The 20,081-nt window shown below is 38.9% G+C and overlaps 1 protein-coding gene across 50 annotated transcripts in view; it reads right to left on the bottom strand.

Annotated features, from left to right (window-relative positions):
- The window catches only part of obscnb (obscurin, cytoskeletal calmodulin and titin-interacting RhoGEF b), an 86,294-nt gene that overhangs the window by 10,472 nt on the left and 55,741 nt on the right, over positions 1-20,081 (bottom strand). For 45 of the 50 annotated variants that reach the window (XM_049480823.1, XM_049480814.1, XM_049480812.1 and 42 more), the window contains 20 exons: positions 18,747-19,019; positions 16,013-16,279; positions 14,128-14,403; positions 12,971-13,243; positions 11,777-12,067; positions 10,790-11,059; positions 8,760-10,070; positions 7,831-8,112; positions 7,127-7,208; positions 6,485-6,618; positions 5,932-6,129; positions 5,750-5,785; positions 5,029-5,127; positions 4,716-4,934; positions 3,962-3,989; positions 3,810-3,853; positions 3,561-3,662; positions 2,652-2,708; positions 1,653-1,792; positions 581-781 (listed from right to left, as the gene is read on the bottom strand). In XM_049480823.1, the coding sequence (XP_049336780.1) occupies positions 581-781; positions 1,653-1,792; positions 2,652-2,708; positions 3,561-3,662; positions 3,810-3,853; positions 3,962-3,989; positions 4,716-4,934; positions 5,029-5,127; positions 5,750-5,785; positions 5,932-6,129; positions 6,485-6,618; positions 7,127-7,208; positions 7,831-8,112; positions 8,760-10,070; positions 10,790-11,059; positions 11,777-12,067; positions 12,971-13,243; positions 14,128-14,403; positions 16,013-16,279; positions 18,747-19,019 (4,583 nt within the window). The remainder of the gene's footprint in view (positions 1-580; positions 782-1,652; positions 1,793-2,651; positions 2,709-3,560; positions 3,663-3,809; positions 3,854-3,961; positions 3,990-4,715; positions 4,935-5,028; positions 5,128-5,749; positions 5,786-5,931; positions 6,130-6,484; positions 6,619-7,126; positions 7,209-7,830; positions 8,113-8,759; positions 10,071-10,789; positions 11,060-11,776; positions 12,068-12,970; positions 13,244-14,127; positions 14,404-16,012; positions 16,280-18,746; positions 19,020-20,081) is intronic. The other 5 variants (XM_049480775.1, XM_049480777.1, XM_049480788.1 and 2 more) reach the window with 5 other exon arrangements.

Here is a 20,081-nt window from a genome sequence, read left to right as displayed (position 1 = left end):
TAACATTTTTTTCGTGCATCTTGGTTGCATCATGTTCTCCTCCACCAGTCTTACACACTGCTTTTGGATAACTTTATGCTGCTTTACTCCTGGTGTAAAAATTCAAGCAGTTCAGTTTGGTGGTTTGATGGTTTGTGATCATCCATCTTCCTCTTGATTATATTCCAGAGGTTTTCAATTTGGTAAAATCAAAGAAAATTATAATTTTTAAATGGCCTACTATTTTTTCCAGAGCTGTGTATATGCATATCACCGCTGTCCAGTGAAAAACATGTATCCCCAAAACAGCAACTTTACTGGAGAGAAATAAAACCTTCTTAACTTTCAATGGAAGTCAACATAAAATGAGTTTCAAGTCATTTTGGAGAATTTCTATTGGTCCATTCATCAAGAAGTTGTGACACAATAAAAGGGACAGTTTGTGTGTTTCATGTTATGTAGTAAATTTGCTTAGTAAAATTAAATTTTGCTTTTATTCTGTTTTTTATAGTTAAGGTTTCAACCAGTAACTGAATTTAAGCTAAAGACACAGATAAACACAGAAAACGCTGCTGACTGAAACTTGCTCTCCTGCACTTACCTTCAGTTTCTTGTCGAGATACGCTGGAGAGACCCAGCCTTGGCGTGATGGTGTGTTTTTGGTGGGTTTAGTGCGAACAAGCCATTTCAGTGAATGAGCCGAGTCCAGAACCTCCACATACTGACCCTCTTTCAGAGCAATGCTGTCCTTACTCATCCCCATCGGGGTGTAGTCAGCTGTAGCTACATAAATATCAAACATCTGCACAGAGAAAACGTGTAGTAAACAACATTAAACTTCTCCTTCTGCTAAAATCCACTTTTTCTTGTTGTTAGTGAAATACAGCGGGTCTCTCTGAGTTGTTTATGATGCTGCACATGATGAAACTCATCCTCATTCTCTGCAGCAGCTATTAAAAGAAAATATTTAGAAAAACGAGTCGATCAGGAAAAGCACCGTGTCTACATCAACCCGTCAATTAGTATTCATGGCCCCGCCCACCAAGACTAGATCAGTGGCTGAACTGCACTTAGCAGGGCATTATTGCACATGTTGTAAAGTAACATATAACATTGCAAAGACTGTTATTACTGTAAAATTGTCAGTACCTCCACCTTCGCAGTGCTGTTAGCCAATCAGAGGCGATATGTTTGAATGTGTGAATATTCAAGAGCAAAAGCTGAAATTCTATCGTTTCTCCCCACCCACTCCTACACCGGACTTAAGCAGTGTTATACTGGATGACCGGAGCATTCATTTATACTAAAGACCACAACTAGATATTTTAAATGAATGAAAAAACAATGGAATGAGACCTTTAACATCAGCTAGAAGCGCTGTATTTGGGTATGCTGGGGGTGAACCGGAGGTGGGCTACTTGACAAAAGTTCGTACTCATTATCGTAATACAACCCAAATCCATTTTGGAGTTCTGGTTTAAGAGAATACATGGGTTGAGAAATATAATTGCTAAAATCCAGCAGTTCTCTTTACCAGTTTTCTGAATTAGACTCGACTCTAAGAAATCATAGTCACAAATGCAGAATATAGTAGTGCAAACATACTACGTTTTTATGAAGTTTATATAATTCTATGTTTATGTTAGTAATTTCAGAATCACTAAAATGTGTACCTCTCCTCGTGAATCCCCCTCGTCTGATTCTGATGAAGAGTCCACGATCAGTGAGGGGGGGCGTGAGCGGCCGTGATGGGGGGATGGAGATGGGGTTTTGGTTTCGTCGTCACTATCGACTCCCGGCACACGCAACGATGCTAAACGGTGAAACAGAAAGAAATTCGATGAAAGACTTATTTAGACTTATTTTTATGATTACTGTCTGTTAGAGTTCTTAAACCAAAACATCCTTAAACCTACATTCTCATAAAAAGCCATATTGCTCAAATCAAAGTTCATGCTCAGGTCCAGGAGGTGAAAAAAGGACAGGCGGTTTGCTTTTGCTGTTTTTGCACCAAGAGATACAGTGTGGGTACGAGAGAGAAGCATGTAGCGCTAATGCTAATGCGTAAAATTTGACCACTGTTCACATGTCGCGTGTCTGTGGATTGGATACGTATCCGATTTAGGACCACATATAAAAGTGACTCAAATATGATTTTAAAACATCGAATTTGGCACGTTCACACAGTCATAAAAAAAAAATCAGATCTGAGCCACACTGAGCAAAAAATCTGATTTGAGTCACTTCAGCCTGATAGTGTGAACGTAGCCTAAGATTTGTCAATGAAAAAGGCAACTGAGCAAAAAAAAAATAGATACGGTTTAAGAGTAGGACTTTCCTTCACCATGAAAAACAAAAACATTTCTGCCAGATCTAAATACACAAAAACAGCATATTTTGGTATATATTGGTGTAAAAAGCCTATTGCTATTTTATCATTTAAAATATTGTCAAGACATTCATTTAAAACATTCTGCGCTGTTAAAAACCAATAAATAAGTAAAAAATATAGACAATACATACAAATACATACGAATATATACATACAGTAGATTAATCACTTGAATAGAATGTTTCGAACTAACTAACTAAGCAGAATTTACTACATCAAAGGCGCAAAGGGAAAAGATCAGGGTTCTACTGTTTGATCTGTGGGTTCTGTAGATACATACTGGTTATTTTGGGCCATGATTTCATCCACTGGAGCACTTGATGGTTCTGTAAGCTGTCTGAATAACACATTAATGTTTGTCAGCATGTGGGTAAAGTGATAGTATGGGAGGATGGAAGAATGAATGAATGAATGAAAGGATCATGAGTAAAAGAAGTGAAATCACTAGAGGAGGCAGGTTCACCAGTGCACACATTAGTAGTGATAGATGTAAACTTCTTTAAAAATGATCATAGTGTGAAAAATCCCAGTACATTTATTCCTGTACACTCATCATGGTCATGTTTGAATCTTTTAAAGCCCCAAAAATATACTTTATTTTACAATCCTGCCATCTCCTGGCAGAAGAATGAGATTATAATGCAGGATTGTGATGGATGAGGGTTTTAGATCAGAGGTTCTTAAACTGTTTAGACCATGTAGCACCAATAACCATAAAGAGTTCATTTTAAGAGGTCAGAAATCAATATTTGGTGGAATAATCCTGGTTGGTTTTTAATCACAGTTTTGTTTTCATGCATCTTGGCATCATGTTCTCTTCCTCCACCAGTCTTACACACTGCTTTTGGATAACTTTATGCTGCTTTACTCCTGGTGCAAAAATTCAAGCAGTTCAGTTTGGTGGTTTGATGGTTTGTGATCATCCATCTTCCTCTTGATTATATTCCAGAGGTTTTTAATTTGGTAAAATTAAAGAAACTCATAATTTTTAAGTGCTCTCTTATTTTTTTACAGAGCTGTAGATTTCAGTTTTTAATATTTCTTAATAAATAAACCACAGTTTGAGAACCGCTGTTCTAGACTGCATATTTTTTCACAGTGCTGTATAGTGCAGGACTAGGCTTAATCCCCGTCCTCGAAACAACCCTAAATATTTGAAATTAATGTTAAATATTAACTCATCCCTTACCTTGAGTTATCTTTGCAGACACCATCTCTGTGATCTGGGAGGTGAGTTTTTGTAGGAACTCTGTAGTGTCTACTCCACCCAGGTAAGGCAGATTGGTCTCTCCTGAAATATAAAGAAACACAGCTTGTATGAATATATAAATATTGATCTAAATATCGTATTTTAAGCACATTTCACTAAAGATTTTAATCACTTTGAGTGTCAGTACGCCACAGTTTAAATAATTATATAATAAATACTGATCCTCACCTTTACCTTCCTCCTTCGGTGGGCTAATAGTAATCCCCAACAATCTAAAATAAAATACAAGCAGAATAAAGTTAAGCAATTACAGGTTATTTTAGCAACATTTTTTTTATTTAAGTGTTTTTCCAAAATATTGTTTTTGTTCATGGACTTACTCTGGTGTAATTTTCCTCTCTTGCACTGCTGGAAAAAGAACCATATTACAGCAACAGTATCATAATTCGTATTATCTATTAACTTATTTACACAAAATAGTACAAAAGAGTACAGTAAATAACAAAAGAAGTAATGATCAAGTTAAATATAAACCAAATACAGCTCAACTCTAAATCAAATACAATCAAATAAAATATAATTTTAAATAATTTGACCTACAATTAATCAAACATTCAACCTTTATTTAAACTCAGAGAACACTGAGGGTGGCCCTGATTTACAGTGTAGCCGAGCTTTATACACATTTATACACAGGGGAGGGATTGTCAAAAAAAAGAAAGAATAAATTAATAAAAAGACCCATCATTTTAAGATTAAGATATAAAACAAGATAAAAATAAGAATTTAGAAGGAGTCATAAAATAGTCAGTTCTGATGCTGTCAGTCTGTCTGACACAACAAAGACTACATTTCCCAGCATGCTCACTCACTGGACTTCCCTGACTCTGCTGATCACTTGATGCTACAGCGCTCACACTCGCCAAGCTTCTGATTGTTTACACATGGTCTGCCTTGTATAAATACCCCTCCTGTTTGCTTTGTTTCCTTGCCTGGTATTGAATCTAGAGCTTGCTAGATCTTCTACTAAACAATTCTTTTGATTGTTTTTTGTGTTATCGACTCCTTTTTGTATTTTCTTTTAATTCTTTTAATAATAACAGGTTAACACGCCCACAGTTAGGAGTTCCTGACCTTGTTCCACGTCCAGCCGGGCAGTGTTGAGGGTCTGGCCGGCACTGTTGGTGGCGATGCAGGTGTAGGTACCGCTGTGCTCCTTCCCCACGTCCATCAGAATCAGACTGTGCAGACAGCCCGAGCTCGCCACCTTATATCCAGGTGTGTCGGCTTTAATCCACAGAACCTCCTTCATGGGTTCTTCCTTTAGCCAGTTTATAGTGGGAGCCGGAGATCCTGCGTTTACAGAACAAATACACAACAAAACAAATTAGAACAGTCAAAACAGAAATTGTGACATCATAGAGAACACAGATTCATAATATCTTACCTTCCACTTTGACTGATAACGTAATGCTCGCTCCCTGTTTCACTGTTCTGTTACAGAACCTCTCCAAAAACCGAGGAGGCTTCAGAGGTTCTTTAGAGTCTGTAAAGAGGAGAACAGATGATAAATAAATTAAACACATGATAAATAATCTATTCTTACCAGGCTTCATAGTTTCTTCTAAATCTAAAGTATACACTCACAGTGGTTGATTACTACTGGAGCTTCTATCTTACACCCTGGGTAAGGAGCATCAAGAGGCTCATTGCTATCTCACACCCCACTAAAGGTGTGAGGTGTGTTCAGGTAAATTTCTGGTGTATTGCTATCTTGGCGGAGGAAAACACAGGAGCTTCACTGATAGATTTAAACCCTGACAACAGTCAACACTCATCAACAATAAACAGAATAGTAAATAAAATAACATTGCTGTTCCCGTAAATGAGCTGCTGGAGCTCCTTCACAGTGTCAACCAGCAGCTCAGTTTCCTCTGCTGAGAAACACAGAAGCAATGCGCCATTAAAATAGCAACTCGCCAAGTCAGAGTGCATCTGACTCTTGAAGGAAATGATGAGTAAGTAACACACTGATTGTTTTATTTTCACGTGACGCCTAAAATTAAGTGTTTTTTGAGCTGCACAAGGTGTACTTTTCCAGTTGTTCCGATAGCAAAGACACAATGACAGGACCTAAATCAAGCTGCAGGGATCTTTAAAATACCTACCTCTTTTTCCATAATCAGGCATTCTTTCCCCTGGACCTGTTACACACATGAATAAACAGAAAAAAAAGAAGAAAAACAAGGTGAAAGGTTAAAATGTTAATTTTTATTGTATTTTTATTTAATTTCTGAAAATTAAGAATGAATAATTCCTTTTTTTCGACTCTATTATAATGTGTGCGTACTGAGTATGACCATGCGTGCGGAGGAATAGGCGGAGCCGGCTGCGTTGCTGATATAAGCAGAATACTCCCCGGTGTCTTCACGAGTCACTTCAGCTATCTCCAGACTGTACACGCCTCGCTCCGACGACACCAAGATCCTCTTCGAGGGCTGCAGTGGTGAACCGTCCTTAAACCAGTACACTTTTGGTGCAGGAAATCCTAAAAAAACACAACTTTCACTCATTAGGAGCAGCTCATAAGCTAAATAACACAGCAGGGGGAAAAATCTGAATCGGTTTCTCTGATTTTGCTATTTAGAATAGGAGGAATAGCTTTTTAAAGAAAAACTAACATTATATCATACAATAAAAGGCAAATTAATTAATAAAAAATTATACAGTGTGATTAAAAAGTGATCAAAAATATTATACAGACTTCTCCATTTATTCTAGGTGGAAAAAAACTTGCTACATTAATTCTACACCTATTTTTTATTATTTAATCACTAAATCAAATCTATATTTTACAGTATACACAGCAGTTGAGGAGAGACGCTGTATGAAACGTATCTGACCTTTCACCCTGACGCTCATCTTGGCGTTTGGAGCTCCTGGACTGAGGAACAGATCATGAAGCTCATCCACCACCTGAGGGAGCTGCTCATCCTCCACCACTGACTCAAAGGCCTCGGTGTCTCTATGTTCAGAACTATATAAATATATAAATCACAAAATAATATAATACATGTGGGGATCATTAAAATGTCTGGAACACTGAAATCTTCATGAGTAATTTTGATTTTGACTGGTAAAAAAAGTATTTATTTTTGTAAAATATATTATTAAAAAAAATGGTTGTTGGTGTAGTGGATAACACCACCCCCTGCTAATGAGCTACACCATCATGTGGGAGACTGGGCTTCAATTCCCGTTCTGGGTGACTGAATGTTGTGCTACACCAATAAGAGTCCGTGGGCAAGACTCCTAAACCTACAAACTGTATTCACACGGTCCAGCTAGACCCAAAATAGCAAATCCTTAAAATATAAGATAAATATAATATAAAAGTAAAAAATAAAATAGAATAAAAATATAAAATGATATAAAACAGATAAAAGGAGGACATTCACTAAAATGCAAAATATGAAATAACTCTTTTTATACTCTTTTTGAGGGTTACTGTAGGTGTGTAAGAATTGATGTAATTGTAATTGTACCTGGATACGTAGCCTTTAGCGCTAACGTAGGAAGATGTCTCTGTGGCGTCAGCGGCCGTGTCGTAATCTGAGCTGCAAGACACTGTAAAGATAAAAACACAGCTTCTGTGTTATTACTGCATTTACCACAATAACGAGGCATAACAATTACTGCTGCCAGTCCAAATCCGATTTCTGATTGCGTGATCGGATTTGTACAGATACAGCATTACCACATTACCACATTACCACAGCAACCCATGCAAGGACATTTGTGATATCCAACATGCAAAGAAAGTCACATTTTTTTGCCTTATCCTTTGTTTTTTTTGTTAGCTTTGTAGTTGCCGACCTATTTTTTTTATTTATTTTATTTTGTCTATCCTATCGTTTTTCCCGCCCACTCCTCCACCGGACTAAAGCAGCGTTATACTGTATCTCCGGAGCAGCTCCCAGCTCACATGGCATTTATTCATACTAAAAACACATAAAAAAAACAAATAAACTGTGAGTTTGTTATCAGTGTGACAGATAGAAAGTGTTATCAGTATTATTTATGGTCACAGTAATTGTTACGTATCACAAAATCTTACTGTTAAAAGAAAGTGGCAGTTTAGTTGCGAGAACTCCCCATTCATTTTATTTTTAGTTTAGTTTTTGCAGATTATTATTAATATTAATTTAGTTTTTAGTCGGAGGACACTTTCTTTTAACAGTGTACTCACTTTCCACTCTAAGCTCCGCCTTGCTGGAAGCGATGCCACTATCATTCTCAGCCACGCAGCGGTACACGCCCATGTCGACCGGCCGTACGGCCGTAATGATCAGTTGGTGGCAACCCTCTTGGTCTTCATTAATCATATAATGATCATCTTCCTGCAGCATTTTCCCGTCTTTGAACCAGCGTACGCTTGGAGGAGGTTTACCAATGATCACACAGTCAAAGCTCACCGGGTACCCGTCAGGCACCTCCTGGCTGTTGAGCTGGGTCAGGAAGACCGGGGCCGCTGTGAGCCCGAAGTGCAGCGGGGCAGCAGTGATCAAGATACAGGAAAAATCAGTGAAATATTGCAGAGACAACATTGCAAAGCATCACAGCACGAGCTGAAGAAAACCAGATTTCAGAGATTTCATGCAAAAGCAAACGAGAAGATAATTCAGAACTATATCATACAAAACAACAAATCATTTGCTCAAACTCACACAGAACCGGCATAAATCTACACACTTTAAAGCTGCGTTTCTCTCAAAACTTCTCATCTTACACACTGTGCACAGGGTGTGTTGCAAAACTCATTGCTATCTTACACCCTACCTGGTTTAAACAGCAGCAGAGCTTCTGATTATATCTACACTGATGGGCGTGGTGTTCTGGAAATGAGGTGTGTTCAGGTACATTTGGTGTGGTACACTCTTTTTTCATTCCGTCAATTAAAAAAACTAAACAAATAAAAAAACTTTCGAATAACGTTAAATATACCTAGTTTTTCTTTGTATGCATTTTTTAATTATTTATTTTTTAAGTTGAGAAAATTTCGTTGAAAAACACGGCTTTAAAGCAAGTTTAGGAGAGCATCAATCACATCTAACGGCTTAGGCCAAAAAAAATTGAGACACAAAATGATAAAAGTAAATTTTTAAGTAAAAGTCATACCAGGAGTTCCGGTCATGAACGCAGGTAGCTGTCGTTCCTGGGTCGGCGTTTGGGACCCGTCCTGACTTAAACCCATTTTCATGATGCGCAGCTCCACCTTTGACCCTGCTTCGAGAATGGTGGTCTCCACAGGAACGCCCTGCTCTGTGAACATCTGCTGGAAGCGCTGGGACGCCTCCTGAGCTTCGCTGCGGGTGTTGAATTTGATGTAGATGTATCGCTCGTCCTCTCGGTAGGACTGGGGGTCGGGGGGCTGCAGGTCACCCTCGTCAGCGCTGACGAAGGACTCCTCCTCCACGTCGGGAGGGAGACGGGTGCGGAGGAGTCTCCTCAGTCTCTTGCTGGCCTGACGTAAAGACTCATCCATCTCGCTGCCAGAGGAGCTCTCGGGCTCGCTGTCGGCGCTGTAGCCCAGGGTGAGCGGCCGGCGGCCGGACGACTCCCGCAGAGACCCGACCGTCACCTTCCCGCTGTGGGAGATGACGCCGAACTTGTTGGTGACCTCGCACGTGTACACGCCCGTGTCTTTGGTGGTGGCCGCCGTCACGATCAGAGAGCAGGTGCCGTCGTTGTAGATGTCAATGTGGTAGTGCTTCCCGTCCACCAGCGGCTCGCCGTCCTTCAGCCAGCGAACCTTATCTGGTTTCCCCTCTGTGACACATTCCAGATGAATGGTTCCATTGGGTTCTCTGGTCTGGTCCTTGAAGACGTCTTTAAAAACAGGACGCATGTCTTTCCTCGCTTTGTACCCTTTAAAAGCCGCCTGGATCTTGATGGCTGCGTCCCGCAGCTCCGGTTCGTCCTCCTTGCTGATCTCGATGCTCTCGATGCTCTGGATATTCTCGATGCTCTGGATGCTCTGGACGGTCTCGACCCTCTCTGTGCTCTGCTGTGCTGATTGCTCAGTCATCTGGAAGTGCTGGTAAAGCTTATTGGTGGCTGTGGTCTCGCTCTGACTCTCCACAGTCAGAGTCGTCTTGCTGCTCTTCTTAAGGTAGGACACCAGACTCGGAGCCTTTCCAGAGGACTCGTCTTCAGAAGACGTGAGAAGAGCCAGAGGTTCTGGTTTCTCCTCTTTACCTTTGGTCGGCTCTTTCTCCACTTCTTTACTCTTTTGTCCTTGTGCTTTATCTTTACCGTCCTCTTCAGGAAGCTCAGAGATTGAGTCCAGTGTGGGCTCTCTGCTCATTCTCCGCTTCTTGGCCAGAGATTCCCATAAAGCGTGTAAATCCCCCTCAGAGGCGGACTCCACAGGTAAGCTAGGTTGATCACCTTCCTCCGTCTGGAGCTGAGAAACCTTTGCGTCGTCTCCTGCAAGGGAGACACCAACAGTCTCAATTACTGTATTTTTCGCACTGGATTATAAGGCGCAATATGAATGAACTATGGTCTATGGTCTGCTCTATTTTCATACATATACACTAAAAAACAGAGGTAAGATATAAGTACTTTTTCTTGTGCTCAAAGGTACAGTACACTTTTCGTAATTGTAGCCTCAAAGGTCTTAAATTGGTCTTTTGTACGATTTAACCAGCCAACATTGTGCGATACTAGTAAAGAACAGGGGTGTCGCCATGTTTCCCTTCTAATTCAGCAGGTCTCGCCGCTGAGTGGTGATGATGAAGGTGTGACTAAGTTAAGTAAAGCTAAGCTAAGTAAACAAAACTGTTCTAACTATTCTTAAAAAAAAAACTTTTCTTTTACAGTCAATCGAGTGCTGGATGTTAATCTACACAGATTTATTTCTTAAAAACTGTTTATTTGGGTGAGTAAAGCACTTCTGTTTACTAACAGTAAACTCAGATTTCCAGATTTCCACTAAGGCTGGGTGCAGCAGCATTAGCATTAGCATTAGCAGCTAACCACTAGTGCAGCGGGACGTAAATGCCACCCAAATTTAAATGCTGCTGTTATACAATTAAAACAACTAATTTTACACTGTACTGAATGCAGTAGAGCGAGAGTATGAAACTGAGAGTAGAGAACAGTATGAAGTTATTCAGTAAATGTGAAATATATTGTAAAAGTACCTTCCAGGTTCAGGTTGATGGAGGTTTCGGATTCCTCTGAAGCGACGCAGGTATAAACACCCTGATCTCCCGCCTGGAAATCCTTAATGAGCAGCACCTGAGATTTACCCTCTCTTACATCCTGGTACTTTGATCCCATCTCGATCTCTCGATTGTCCTTCAGCCAGGTAACAGTTTTACTCTCAGTGGAAAGTTCACACTCCAGCCGAGCCACTTTACCCTTCTGCAGTTTAGAGCTGCTCAACTTTCTGCTCACCGTCACTGGAGCATCTGAAGATCATCAAATATTATAAAATTTAGATTTCTGATAAGTGCTTAGTTATATCAATAACCATATATACAGCTCTGGAAAAAAAAATAAGAGAGCACTTAAAAATGATGAGTTTCTTTGATTTTACCAAATTAAAAACCTCTGGAATATAATCAAGAGGAAGATGGATGATCACAAACCATCAAACCACCAAACTGAACTGCTTGCATTAAGTTATCCAAAAGCAGTGTGTAAGACTGGTGGAGGAGAACATGATGCCAAGATGCATGAAAAAAACTGTGATTAAAAACCAATCAGGGTTATTCCACCAAATATTGATTATTTCTGAACTCTTAAAACTTAATGAATATGAACTTGTTTTCTTTGCATTATTTGAGGTTTGAAAGCTCTGCATCTTTTTTTTTTGTTATTTCAGCCATTTTTCATTTTCGGCTCGGTTCTGATACATCAGCTCACAGACGCAGCCTTGTGCTGATCCACATCACCCTAGGAGTGATGAGGGGAAAGAGAGAGCGCCATCTACTGTACTGTACCCACCCAGAGAGAAACAGCAAGACCAACTGTGCTGTCTCAGGACTCTGGCAGCTGATGGTAAGCTGCATGATCTATAGGGTTAATGTCTTCTTCAATATTAAATTTACAATGTAAAAAAAATCATAAAAATTAATAAAGAGAAATTCACATTAACACTGAGAATTACACGCAGTTTCTCTCACCAGTTGTAACAGTCTGGGGAAGCTGGACCGGGTCTCCGATGCCGGCGCGGTTAATAGCCGCCACCCGGAACCTGTAACCCGTCCCGGGGATCAGGTTATCCACCAGGAACTCGGTGTTACACACCGGCTCTGGGTGGCAGGGTAACCAGAGCGCGCTGTCCACCTGCCGCATTTCCACCCTGTAGCCCAGGATCGGGCTTCCCCCGTCACTCAGCGGCGTGAACCAGGACAGCGTGACCGACGTCGCACCCTTACTCACCACCTCCGGGTCCTCCGGGGGATCGGGCACAGCTACGCCAACAGATAAACACACAAAATATATATAAAATATCAATATAACACTACCAGTGAGCAAACAAGCAAAATATAACCAGCAGAGAGGGAGGGTCCTTCATAAAAAAACATGTAGAATAGTAAATATACTTTAAACTGCCTGTTTATTAACATTTTCACATATTAAAACTGGTTATTTTATATTTTATTTTATTTTATTTTATTAAAATATTTTATTTTATTTATATGTTTTGACAGCACCCTTCTGAAGTAAGGCTGCAAATAATGACTAGTAACTAATCAATCTGCCGATTATTTTTTGGATTAGTCGATTAATCACGATTATTTTTTTTTATCATGCCCCTCTATTTGTGTTTCCCATTGGTGAGGCTCCTGATCGATCCAATATGTTTTTTACTGCATCTTTATGCAAAACATATATCTATATATCTATATATATATATATATATATATATATATATATATATATATAAGATATGTTTTTTTTTTTTTATAGATTTATAGATTTTTTTATAGACGTACCTATATAAAATTACAAAGCAAAATATATAGGTTACTTTTACCTAGGCATGATTTTTAGATTTTCTGGAAATAACAAATTAAATATGTCTTAAATTAAAATGTAAATATTAAAAGAAATTATATATTACTCTGAATTTGACCACGTTTTGATAAAAGAAAATATTTTCTTTTTAAATGATGTTAATTGGCATTAAGTCTTTTTCTTATTTCTATATTATTTGTTTAGTAATTTATATTTACGTCTTTTATTATTAATATTTTTCTTAGTATTGTGCTCTTGAATTTTAATAAATTGTGCATTTCTAAACTGAACACAACACAACGAGTGGTAAGAATGAATTTTGTATTAGTATTTATAATATATTTGAACACTCTTACCAATAGTGATCAGCTTGGCGACTGAAATGGCGTCCTGAGCAGCGAAGGTGATCTCCTGAGGGGGCTGAGCCTGAGCTTTTTTCAGGATCAGGCTGCAGGTGCATCCTTTAACCTTCATCGCCCACAGGTCACCTGACTTCAGCTCTGAACCGTTAACGTACCAGCTCACATCCTTTTCCTGCACCGGCTCGTTCAGAACACAGGTAAACTCCACCTGTTCACCAACAACGGCTGTCTTATCCTCCAACGCTCTCACCACCTCCAGCTGCCAGCCTGGAGTTAGAGGAGTCACAATTCATAACAAATAACAAATAAATTATTTAAGATTATATTAATATAAAGGCACATAAATCCTATTTTCCCATTGCTTTGCAGGCCTACAAAACTTTTTTTTATCAAATCAAACTGCATTATCATTGTAGTTTCTTATACAAAGAAACTCACTGCAGCCATGTTACTTCCAATGACCAGAAATATCATCTGATCAAATAATAATTATATATAAGCATAAGATTTTGAGAAGTCACAAAACCAAATATAAAAGTACAAGTAAAACTCAAGTAGAAATAGTAAAATATTTTGGTTTTATACAATTTTAGAATTTTAGAAAAAGGAAAATAGAATCATCAGGCAAAAGGTTGGGCAACATATGAAATGTGGGCTCTTAGATTTTAGTCTGTCTGTCTGTTTATCTATCTATCTATCTATCTATCTATCTATCTATCTATCTATCTATCTATCTATCTATCTATCTATCTATCTATCTATCTGTCTGTCTGTCCGTCCGTCCGTCCGTCCGTCCGTCCGTCTCTCGGCCTGTCTATCTATCTATCTATCTATCTATCTATCTATCTATCTATCTATCTATCTATCTATCTATCTCTCTGCCTGTCTGCCTCTCTCTCTCTCTATATATATATATATATATTATTTTGTTTTATCTGTCTATCTATCTATTTACTTTCCTATTCTCCTTTTATATTATGTGTATTTATCTTGTTATCTATTTAATTCATTATATTGTATTCTTAATTTATTTTATATAACAATTGCTAATTTGGGTGTAATCTGGACTAAGAGATAACAGTTTTCATGTAACACGTGATGTAAATAACAATAAATTCTCCTTAAATCGTTAAATATAAAATCTGACCCACCTTTAACAGACAGTAGAGCAGAGGTTGATGCAGTTCCGGCGCGGAAGGTTACGGTACAGTTATCTCCTGCTTTTAACTCCTTCAGCAGTAAGAGATGACGCCGGCCGCTCTCAAAACACACGATCTCCACCCTCCCCGACTCTCTTACAGGAGCGCCGTTCATCAGCCAGCCGCAGTCTTTGGTCTCGGGGCGCGAGAGCGAGCACTCGAAAAGCGCCTCGCCTCCCTCTATCGTCTCCACGTTCTCCAGACCCTGCAGGATGTCGATGGGTTTAGCTGCGGGAGGAGAGGGAGACAAATTAATGGAAATTAAATCTGATTAAAAACTTCACACACATTTCAAATAATCAATCAACAGATTTTAGCTAAGCTCAGTCAGAAGATACGGTCTGGAGGCTGATGGCACAAAGCCATTTTTCTACAGCACAAAGCAAAATGTACAAAAATTGAAGATTGTCTTAAAACTGCTTAAAATCACAGAACATGATCCACTTCACCACTCAGTTACTCTGCTTGAATAAGCCCTAATCCAAGCTCTCAGCTGCAGCACTGCACTTTCATTTTCAGGATTATGGATTACGTCATCATTCAAAAGATAATCAGCATTAATGTCGACTTAATTACAACCTTAATAATCTGCAACTTCTCAATACATGATGTAATAAGAAAATGAGAAGTGTATATGAGCGTCCTCAACATATACAGCTCTCGAAAAAACTAAGAGAGCTCTTAAAAACGACGAGTTTCTCTGATTTTACCAAATTAAAAACCTCTGGAATATAATCAAGAGGAAGACGGATGATCACAAGCCATCAAACCACCAAACTGAACTGCTTAAAGTTATCCAAAAGCAGTGTGTAAGACTGGTGGAGTAGAACATGATGGAAAGATGAAAAAGGTTGAAATAAAAATAAAATTAATACATTATTTTGGATCAATCACAGCTGCTGCAGTCTGTGTCAACCGACCTGTTATCTACTATGCTACACCACCTATATCCAATAATTTCCAACTATTCCTATTATGAAACACTCTACGCAATGATTATACTTAAACATGAGACAGACCAAAGCCATAGTCCACATAGTTATTTAACGTGGTTGCCAAATTTTGAACCTTTAGGAGTTTAAAGCAGGTAAACGCAAGAAAAAATAAAAAACACAGCGCTCCTCACGCCCGGGATCGAACCTGTGTCGTCAGGGTTGCGCTCCAATACACAATTCAGCTGCCCCGGCTAGTGAATTGGGACACAGCCGGGGAAAAAAAACGCCCTTATAAGGAGTAAGGGAGCCCAAGAACGGGCGTAAAAACGAGAATGAGCGTACTTAGATTACCACAATAAATGCTAGTAATATACAAGGGTTGGACATTGAAACTGAAACACCTGGTTTAAGAGGACAATAATTTATTGTGGTGACGGACAGTTCTGGTGGAAACAGGAGAGTTGAGGTGCACATTGAATTCTGCCGTGATTTGGGCAGTCCACAGTTAATCCTGTTGGATGTGGTCGGTTCTTCTTGGTGGTATCTCGCTGACATTACCCTGGATACCGTGGCTCTTGATGCATCACAAAGACTTGCTGTCTTGGTCACAGATGCTCCAGCAAGACGTGCACCAACAATTTGTCCTCTTTTGAACTCTGGTATGTCTCCCATAATGTTGTGTGCATTGTAATATTTAGAGCAGAACTGTGCTCTTACCCTGCTAATTGAACTTTCACACTCTGCTCTTACTGGTGCAATGTGCAATTAATGAAGATTGAACACCAGGCTGCTCCAATTTAGACATGAAACCTAAAATCCCACACTAAAATGATGACAGGTGTTTCAGTTTCATTCTCCAACCCCTTTATACAGGTGTGAGGTTGGGCTGTAGGTAAGCTCACCTTGCACCGTTAGCCGTGCCTCAGTATAGGTTCCTTCAGCCTCACAGGAGAACGTCCCCGTGTCTTGTGGGGTTACACAGCTAATGAACAACCGCGCTACAGTCCAGTCCTGCTCCACTACTACCCTGCGGCCGTCGGCCTGCACCGGCTGCCCGTTTCTCCTCCACACTGCTCTGACCGGCCGGGAGAACTGGCAGATGAACTCTGCCGGCTGGTTCTCTGCTACATTGAGGTCTTCCATGGCACTGACCACCTCCACAGTGGAATCTGTGAACGGCGGGTTATGAGTTATGAGCAGAGGTAGAGTTTAATACATGCTCAGGACTTTGCATCAAACACTCGGCATCAAAAAGTGCCTCTGCGATTCTGAGTCCCTCACATCTGTCTGACATTAGAAACATCAGCCATGAAAACTGCAAACATGCACTGAGCAGCCGCTTCATTTAGCTTAAACAAAGGGTTAAACTGCACTGAATTATTAGCGATTAGGCTCACAGTTAGCAATTAGTCAGACGTGACTTTATTATGGGTTTGACTAGCATACAGCTCTGGAAAAACATAAAAGAAATGCTCATAAATAGGCAAAACGCGGAGAGCGCACACAGCCAGGTAGTGCTCTAAAGTCTGGCTCTACTTTAAAACATTCACCCTCACTTCATTTCATTCAAACTGTCGACACACAGATACTGTGATGAATACTGTCTCTCTCTTTCTCTCTCTCTCTCTCTCTCTCTCTCTCTCTATATATATATAACTCTGTATTTTTCTCTAACTCTGTTCTCTCTCTTTCTCTTTCTCTCTCCCTTTAACTCTGTCCCTCCCTCTCTCTCTCTCTACTCTGAGATATTACAAGACAGTAAAAATTATCTTAATGATTAAATGATTTTACTTATTTTTTTAAAGATTGCTGCCACTAAAATAAACATGATTTAATTGAAACTTTTCTAATGGCGATCATTTTATAAACATTTAAATGCCTATTAATAAACACTTAAGTAACTCAAGTAAATAGAAAAATACGTCAAATATTTAGTGCAGTATTTGCATTAATATATTGAAAAAAAAATATTTACAATGTAAGACTTTTACAGCACATTTTTGAATAATGCAAAATGTTGTTTATACTCGTTATCATAAAAAATTTACATAGAAATTATTGTGAATAAAATTCTGGTGTGTAATGGTGTGGGGTTTTTTTTCACATCAAGTAATAATATCATTCAGGAACGAGTGCATCTCCTGTTCTGCACTTTCTGAACATTATCAGAAACAGAAACACTTAAATTATTAGTTAGTGAGCTATAATAAAGACTCTATTTCCACACTCCAGCAAGCCATGACAGATATCAGATATAAGTCCACGGAGGGTGAAATTAAAATGCAGAAGTTTTTATTTATGTATTTGTATGATATGGGATGTATATGATGAGGCTGCGCATGCGCAGGTGAGCTGAAACAGGTGAAACTCATTCAGGCATCTGAGAGAAATACAGAGTCTTTTGTAGCACCTGAGAGCACTGCAAAACCTCAACACAATAAAATATATTCTAAAATACATTCTAACATAAATAAATGTAGCTTTTGGTTCATAGGTTATAAGATGTACAGAGGCTCCAATAACTAAACCATATAGGTATGATCTTACACAAAAATATTCCTAAATGAAGCAGCTATAAATGTTTTTTATCAATTTACTAAAGCTGAATTTCTATGAACATGTAGGCTGTCAGAGTGATATTCCTTTACATTAGAAGCTTGCTGCACATGTAATAACACCATGTAATAAAACATTATTATATTTATCAATATATCTATTCATGTAAATATACATAACTACAATTGCTTTTAAAAACTGAGCAAGCCCAATTGTGCTCTCTCAGGGCTCCAGCAGCTGGTGGCAAGCTGCATGACTGGGATTTACAATCTCACCAGCACTCTTCCGATCATAGTGGCAGCGCTTTAGACTGCTGGACCATATATATATATATATATTTGTTTTTACAGTGTACCTAAGTCATAAAATCTACTAGATAAATATGGAATATGCAATAAAAGTGTCTTCCACACACCAGCTTCTCTATATCGCCCTTTAGTACTGTGTTTGGGTTGGGAGGAGCTGCTGGATAAACCAGCTATTCTCACTCATATATAACCAAACATTTTTAGGCACTGCTTGAATAGAAAGCAGTATTAACATATAGGACTGCAGCTAATGATTATTTTGGTAGTCGACTAATCTCTAAAAACGATAGAAACAGCAGAACATGAGGTTTAAAGGAATTTAAATATCTGAATGTTGTTTAAACATGGAAATGACTAATATTTAGTTATAAATATGTAATCTGTTGTGTTTGGGCACTTTTGGAGACACAAACTAAGTCTGCCATTGTGCTTCTGTCTCCAGCACTTTGTGTAATGCCATACTGTTACAAACTAATGATTAGTCGACAATGAAATTTGTAGTTGACAAATTTAAATAATCGACATTGTTGATTATATTGACTAATCGATGCAGCCCTATTCACATACCACCATTTAAAAAAACACGTTTTTTTACACTGTCCCGTTAGAAAGCAGTATTTGCATTCCACCATTTATCCGACTGTTTTTAGACACTTCTGTATCAGAGGTTTATATTCTATTTCTATTCTTAAATCTGCATTTCTCTTTTATTGCAGTGCTGCAGGGCGGCAACAAAAGAGCCTCTCTCCCCCCTCAGGACCTAATCCGGTACCTTTCACTAAAAGCTTGGCTGACGAGGTCAAGCTGCCGGTTTTGAACAGGACGGTTCCCGAGTCGTTGGGCGCGAGGTTCTTTAGGGTGAGAGAATAGACGTGATCTTCATTCACCCCAATAACAGTGGAGGGGCCGTTCTCCAGACGGGTTCCATCCAGCCACCACTGGACCCGTCCTTTAGCCCGGCGAGAGAGCTGACACGAGAACACGGCCTGCTCTCGCGCGAAAACATCAGTGTTCTTTATACCACTCACTATCAGCACCTCCGCCTCTGCAGACCACAGATAAACACCACTCAGGTGATCAGCGGCATCCCATAATCACAAACATTAAAATCAGTGTACTGAACACACTGTTACATCCTGCTAAACGCTCCATAAAACTTCTCAATAAACTCTTTCTGGAAGACCTGTACAGGTTGCTTAATAAGTTGGCTTTTAAAATCCAAATGACTCTTCTGACTCTTCTTCTTATTCTCGCCAAAAAATTTCAAACATTGCTAATTTCAAAGCTTCTAAGGAAGAATCACGAATATTTGTAATGTCGCAAAACCCGCACTCGCTCATTAGATCCATAAAATAGGGTCATAAACTTCTTAATAAATTCTTCCTGAAAAAATTATACTTAGTTAGTTATTAAGTTGGCTTGGAAAATTTGTAATACCGTAGGACCTAAACTTTTAAGGAATTAATACATGCCTTTTGCTTGTTTCGAGGCGAGCAAGGTGTACTTTTCCCGACGTTACGATAGCAAAGACAACTTTTTTTATAAACTCTTTCTGAGAGAAAACAGGTCTGTACAGGTTGCTTATTAAGTTGGCTCTTACTCTTCTTCTTATTATAAATTAACATATCAGTCTGTGCATGGAACCCGTTCTCTGTATCGCTCCTCAGTACTTTGTGTGTATGGAGGAGCTGCTGGATAAACCAGCTACTGGATAATAGCTTTCTCACTCCCCATATTTAACCAGGTTTTTGGACACTTTAACACTTTTGCTATAATATGCAGCATTATTCACATTATTCACAAAATTTTGGATTTTAGCATTTAAACAAAAGATAACAGCATAGCAACCACTCTTCACACTCTTCAGACAGAAACAGCTTAGCAACCATTTTAACTTTTCAATGTTATTAGCGCACTTTTCCAAGCCAACTTAAAGTTTGTTCACAAACTTTCCCTTTCTAGTTTTTTTTTTATAATGTAGCTTTGTAGATACAAAAAACGAAAAAAAAAAAAATCTCCTGTTTAAATAACTCTTTTAGTCTATTATAATGCTATATCCATATATGACCATTCAACAAAGACAACAAAGACAAACTCAACAGACAAC

The sequence above is a fragment of the Astyanax mexicanus genome, chromosome 6 (genome assembly GCF_023375975.1).
Source record: "Astyanax mexicanus isolate ESR-SI-001 chromosome 6, AstMex3_surface, whole genome shotgun sequence".
Classification (NCBI taxonomy): Eukaryota; Metazoa; Chordata; class Actinopteri; order Characiformes; family Acestrorhamphidae; genus Astyanax; species Astyanax mexicanus.
This window is presented reverse-complemented; position numbering and strand designations above follow the sequence as displayed.